The 5,828-nt window shown below is 53.5% G+C and overlaps 1 protein-coding gene across 1 annotated transcript in view; it reads right to left on the reverse strand.

The window, feature by feature from the left end:
• The window catches only part of STS (steroid sulfatase (microsomal), isozyme S), a gene marked incomplete at its 3' end in the record, with an annotated part of 35,096 nt that overhangs the window by 9,271 nt on the left and 19,997 nt on the right, over positions 1 to 5,828 (reverse strand). The window contains exons 6-8 of the mRNA XM_015563968.1: positions 4,352 to 4,598; positions 4,102 to 4,261; positions 2,389 to 2,510 (exon numbers count right to left, since the gene is read on the reverse strand). Coding sequence (XP_015419454.1) covers positions 2,389 to 2,510; positions 4,102 to 4,261; positions 4,352 to 4,598 — 529 coding nt within the window. The remainder of the gene's footprint in view (positions 1 to 2,388; positions 2,511 to 4,101; positions 4,262 to 4,351; positions 4,599 to 5,828) is intronic.

A 5,828-nucleotide genomic window follows, 5' to 3' on the forward strand; every position in this document is an offset into this window, starting at 1 on the left:
CTGAACTAATATAAATTCAAAGTAAACATCATTACATAAAAGGGTAGGGTCTTTTTTTTTTTTAGTTTTATTCATTTCAAACGAGCCGAATCCGGCCCTTGGCTGCCCTAACCCCTCTGTCTGCCTGCCGATCGCCCCTAACTGCTCTCCCCTGCCAGCCTGATCGCCCCTAACCACCTCTGCCTCAGCCCTGCCACCGTGGCTGTGTCCAGAAGGACGTCCGAAACACGCCCGGTCTAATTAGCATATTACCCTTTTATTAGTACAGATGCTTCTATCTCTTTCTCTCCTTCTCCCTTCCTCTCTGAAATCAAATATATATACATATATTTAAATCCTTTAAGAAAATAAAAAATTAAGTATTTGGTAGGGTCAAGCTGGTGTGATTTCTGTGGGATAACAGAATGGTTGCCATTTTCCACTTTCAACATAATGAAGAGGGAGCCCTTTCAATGAATCTTTGCCCAACAGACCAGATGCGTAGGGATGGGGCAGGGATGTGTTGAAAGCCAGTACGAGTCTCGCTCCGAGTCTGAGAAGGAGCCATCGCTTGGGAGGTGAGCAGACGTCCTGGGAGAGGGGAGCCTCCAGGAGCCGAACCCCCAAACACAACTGAGAAAACGGGAGGTTGAGTCGACCTCTGAAGCGTGACCTCAAAGCCCAACCCCCACACACCGGCCTCTAGGACACGCCCCGGTCGCATTCACAGCTGCTGGGTTTCCAGATCCTGAGGCATCTCCGTCACAGGGACCTCACTGCGGCTCTACGTTGAACGGTACGAAAAACACACACACAGAAAAGCCACCTGAGCCCTACTCCCTGGTTCCACTCGCACCTTCAGGCTGGTAGGAAGGACATGACGCTAAGACGGGTGTCGGAAAACCCAAACGTGACGGCACAACCGGAGGAACACGCAGGAGGACAAACACCACAACATCCACGCCTCGGAACTTGGTGCTCAAGATCGGAGTCCGGGGGCAAAACCCACACGATCCGTGCGGAGATACGGATGGAGGACCCATGACCCGCCCCCTCCGAGACCCAGGAGAGGAAGCAGCACCAGCATCCCATCTCCGTCACAGGGACCTCACTGCGGCTCTACGTTGAACGGTACGAAAAAAACACACACAGAAAAGCCACCTGAGCCCTACCCCCTGGTTCCACTCGCACCTTCAGGCTGGTAGGAAGGACATGACGCTAAGACGGGTGTCGGAAAACCCAAACGCGACGGCACAACCGGAGGAACACGCAGGAGGACAAACACCACAACATCCACGCCTCGGAACTTGGTGCTCAAGATCGGAGTCCGGGGGCAAAACCCACACGATCCGTGCGGAGATACGGACGGAGGAGCCATGACCCCCACCCCCACCCCGAGACCCAGGAGAGGAAGCAGCACCAGCATCCCAACGCGACGGCTGACGGAGGAGCCACCATTGGCGTAGACGCGGGTGAACGCCTAGGCCAGTGGTCGGCAAACTCATTAGCCAACAGAGCCAAATATCAACAGGACAACGACGGAAATTTCTTTTGAGAGCCACATTTTTAAAACTTAAACTCTATAGGGAGGTACGTTGTGATTAACTTAATTAGGGGACTCCTAAGCTGGCCTTTGCCCAAAACGTCCTCAATCTGATGGAGGTACGTTCGCTGAGGTCGACCCCTTCCACCTGTCCCATCCACACGCGTCTTGTAAACCTCTTTTGTCCGTCTCCTTTCCTTCATCCTCTCTGTGTGTCCACACCATCTCAGCATACCTTTCTCCGTCCTCAACACTACATCTTCTCTCATTCCACAACGTTCCCTAAAATTAACTTCACAAACTTTACTTACAGTTTTAAGTCAACTTCGCACTGTACGGGGGCGCCCGCACGTGGTATTTTGTGGAAGAGCCACACTCCAGGGGCCAAAGAGCCACGTGTGGCTGGCGAGCTGTGGTTTGCCGACCACTGGCCTAGGTCAACGACCTCCCCTGGGGACAACCCTGGGACCAGAAGGAGTAAGAGCAGAGAGGAGCGAGGGTTCCGCACCCAGCCAAGCGCCCCGCACCGAAGCCATCCATCCACCGACCGCTGCAGAGCATCTGCTTGGCTGAAGGCTGATCAGACACTGGCCCTTGAAGGGGGCTGCTGGACGGACGGGCCGGGGCCACTTACCAGGCCGGAGGGCAGGGAGCCGGAGGAGCCTGCAGTCTGAGAAGGGAGACCAGGAGCCATGCCTTACTCTCCTGCCGGCCTGATCACCCCTAAGGGCTCTCCTCTGCCAGCCTGATCGCCCCAACTGCTCGCCCCTGCTGGCCTGATCGCCCCTAACTGCCTCATCCATCCACCGACCGCTGCAGAGCAGAGCCCCCTGGGAGCCTCAGACGCCCGGGGAGCTGCGACTCACTGTTGGGCGGGTGCCAGCGCACGGCGTTCAGGTAGAAGTTGCAGTAGTGGAAGAGGAACTCATGGTCGGACCGTTGGGTTTCGCCTTGCAGAAGGGGCATCAGGTCCCGCCCGTCGATGATCCTGTGGGGTCAACCAGGTGGCCGTGAGGGTGCGAGGAAAAAAAACAACAGAGAGCATGAGAGAGCAGCATCATGGAAATTAAGTCATCGGCGAGAAATACCCTCCCTGAGTCTGTTGGTTACCATATGCAATGCAGGGATTTCAGCATTTTTTTTTATTTCTCCCAACAGCATCATGAGTGGAGGCTCTTATTCCATAACAATAAGATAAAGACATAGCAGCCTTGCCCGGCCGGCCTGGCCCAGTGGTCGAGCATCGACCTGTGAACCAGGAGGTCACAGTTCGATTCCCGGCCAGGGCACATGCCCGGGTTGCGGGCTCGATCCCCAGTAGGGGGCATGCAGGAGGCGGCCGGTCCATGATTCTCTCTCCTCATTGATGTTTCTCTCTCTCTCTCCCTCTCTCCCTTCCACTCTGAAATCAATATAAATATTTAAAAAACAAAATAAAAATTGCTACTATTCTTCAAGAAACAAACAAACACAGGACTGAAATACAATAGTGGGCCATCATTTTCTCCCCACAAGGGACTTGGGAATAGATTTCTGTTTTCTTATCTCCTCTCTCTCTCTCTCTCTCTCTCTCAATAGTAACATTTTATCGTCAATAAGCCTCATGAAATCTATAAGAAGGACCGTCCGTCTCCAGATCAGGTTCCACCCTCGCCGTTCCGCTCAGTGGATAGAGCATTGGCCAGCAGACAGAAGGGTCCCGGGTTCGATTCCTGTCAAGAGCATGCATACCCTGGTTATAGGTTCCCAGGCCCTGGTCAGGGCCTTGGTCAGGGTGCGTACGGGAGACAACCAATCCGTGTCTTTATCACATCGATATTTCTCTCTCTGTCTCCCCCCCTCCTTTCCACTCTCTCTCTTAAAAAACAAAAACAAAAACCAAAATCAATGGAAAAATATCCTCAGATGAGGATTCACAAAACAAAATGAAAGCAAAGGGTCCAGGTGATTTTAATGATTGGAAACCACCAGAGACGCATGCAACTCAGGGACTTACCCGGTGGGAGTTATTTAAGGGTGACTATTGAGGTTTGTTCCAAGGGTAAGACCGAGGGCCAATCAGGGGACAAAATCGGGAGTGAAGTTTCTGGCGTCAGAGCACGCTTTTGATGAGTAACCGCTGCCAACTTTCCTGCCTGTCATCACGGGAAGATGGACAACCTCGGGGCTGAGACAATCGAGTCCCGGAGGCACCCTGCTCTTTGCAACCCCAGCCCCTACTGCCTGTAAGCTGGCCCCAGAGGCACCCCCAGCCCACATGACCTGTAATGAGCATCCCGTGCCCACTTCCCCGGGTCTGTAACGCCTACTACCCCATGGGACCCTTGTCCTTCTACCCATATAGGCAGCTGGCTTCTGGGGGGTGCAGAGCAGACGTCTGTGGGTGACCTGCTACCCTCCCATCCTGCCGGCAGGATCGGAACAAACCCTGTTATAGGATTCACCCCCGTCTCTGCTGAAATGGCTCAGGTAGCAACAGGCGGCCCTGCCCGGATCCTTTGGCTGTCGGGTGACATGGGTCCCACTGGAGTTAACACCACGTGGGCGCGACGCCACGCCACGCGACTCGAGTCACGTACCTGTCCTCGGGCAGCTGGGACCCGGCCAGCTTGGCCACGGTGGGGAAGATGTCCATGTTGCTGGTGGGCTCGGCGATCTCCAGCCCGGCCGGGAGCACGCCCGGCCACCGCAGCAGGCCCGGCACGCGGATGCCTCCTTCCCAGTTGTTGCCTTTGCCGCCTGAAACGCCAACGGGAGGCCACAGGTGAGTCTCCTGAGGTTGGCCCACCGGGCGGGGGAGCCGGGGGCCACGGCCGATCCCAGGCTCACCTTTAAAGATCCCGTTACTCCCCCCGTGACGCTCTCCCTTGGCGGTGACCTCCTCTACGTGGGCACCCTGGTCGGACGTGAAGTAGACGAGGGTCTTGTTGGTCAGCTGCAGCTCCTCTAGGACATTCAGGAGCTGCCCTGAAGGGGAGACCACAGCCACGTGTGAAACTAGACATCTATCTATATAAAAGCCTAACGTGCAACGTGTCCCCTCGGGAGTCTGACCGACCAGGAGTTCCATCGGTCGCTATGACATGCGCTGACCACCAGGGGGCAGCATGGGACAAAGGAAGGCCCGAGCCAGAAGCTGTGCACGGATTTCATGCACTGGGCCTCTAGCAGAAATATAGCTATCCTTTTTTTTTTCTTATTGATTTCAGAGAAGAAGGGAGAGGGAGAGAGAAACATCCATGATGAGAGAGAATCATGGATCGGCTGCCTCCTGCACGCCCCCTACTGGGGTTCGAGCCTGCAACCTGGGCATGTGCCCTTGACCGGGAATTGAACCCTGACCTCCTGGTTCACAGGTCGACACTCAACCACTGAGCCACGCCGGCCGGGCCCTAACTTTGTCATTTCCACCCAAAGCGTCCCACACGACTTGGCTGGGATTAACATCACAGAATCTAGTAGAGACCATCGGACAAAAACGGTGAAGTATTTCGTTTAATTTGTGGAGAAATGGTCAGGTTTCCGATTTCCTTTCATTTTCTCTTCCCCCGAAAGACACTCACTCTATCGAGTGGGCTTCACCTCTGGATCTCTCGTCGTCTTGTCCTCTGACTGTAATCTGAATTATGACTTTTATCTCAACTGAGCTATTTTCATGCGATTTATCAGAAGCAGAGTGGAACCGCCTTTCACAGTTGGCTACGAATATCATGATTAGACCAATAGTCTAAGGCGTTGATTCTTTTTATTTTTTTTAATACATTTTTATTAATTACAGAGAGGAAGGGAGAGAGAGAGAAACATCACTGACTAGAGAGAATCATCAACCAGCTGTCTCCTGCACTAGGGACTGAGCCCGCAACCCGGGCATGTGCCCTTTGACCGGGAATCGAACCCTGAACTCCTGGTTCCTAGGTCGACGCTCAACCACTGAGCCACGCCAGCCGGGCCCTAACTTTGTCATTTCCACCCAAAGCGTCCCACACGACTTGGCTGGGATTAACATCACAGAATCTAGTAGAGACCATCGGACAAAAACGGTGAAGTATTTCGTTTAATTTGTGGAGAAATGGTCAGGTTTCCGATTTCCTTTCATTTTCTCTTCCCCCGAAAGACACTCACTCTCCAACATACGCTGAGTCCCATTCTGTTTAGGTCTTAAGCCAGACTCCTGTGAGTGAAGCCCAGAGCCCATTAACCATTTAACTTTCCCCAAGATTGACCCAAAGGTAGGCTTACAGCTGTCCCAATGGAAAATAATACAGTAATCCCCTAGAATAAAAGCCTAATATTCTAAGTGTCCGGT

Source organism: Myotis davidii, unplaced genomic scaffold, assembly GCF_000327345.1.
Source record: "Myotis davidii unplaced genomic scaffold, ASM32734v1 scaffold1277, whole genome shotgun sequence".
NCBI classification, from domain to species: Eukaryota; Metazoa; Chordata; class Mammalia; order Chiroptera; family Vespertilionidae; genus Myotis; species Myotis davidii.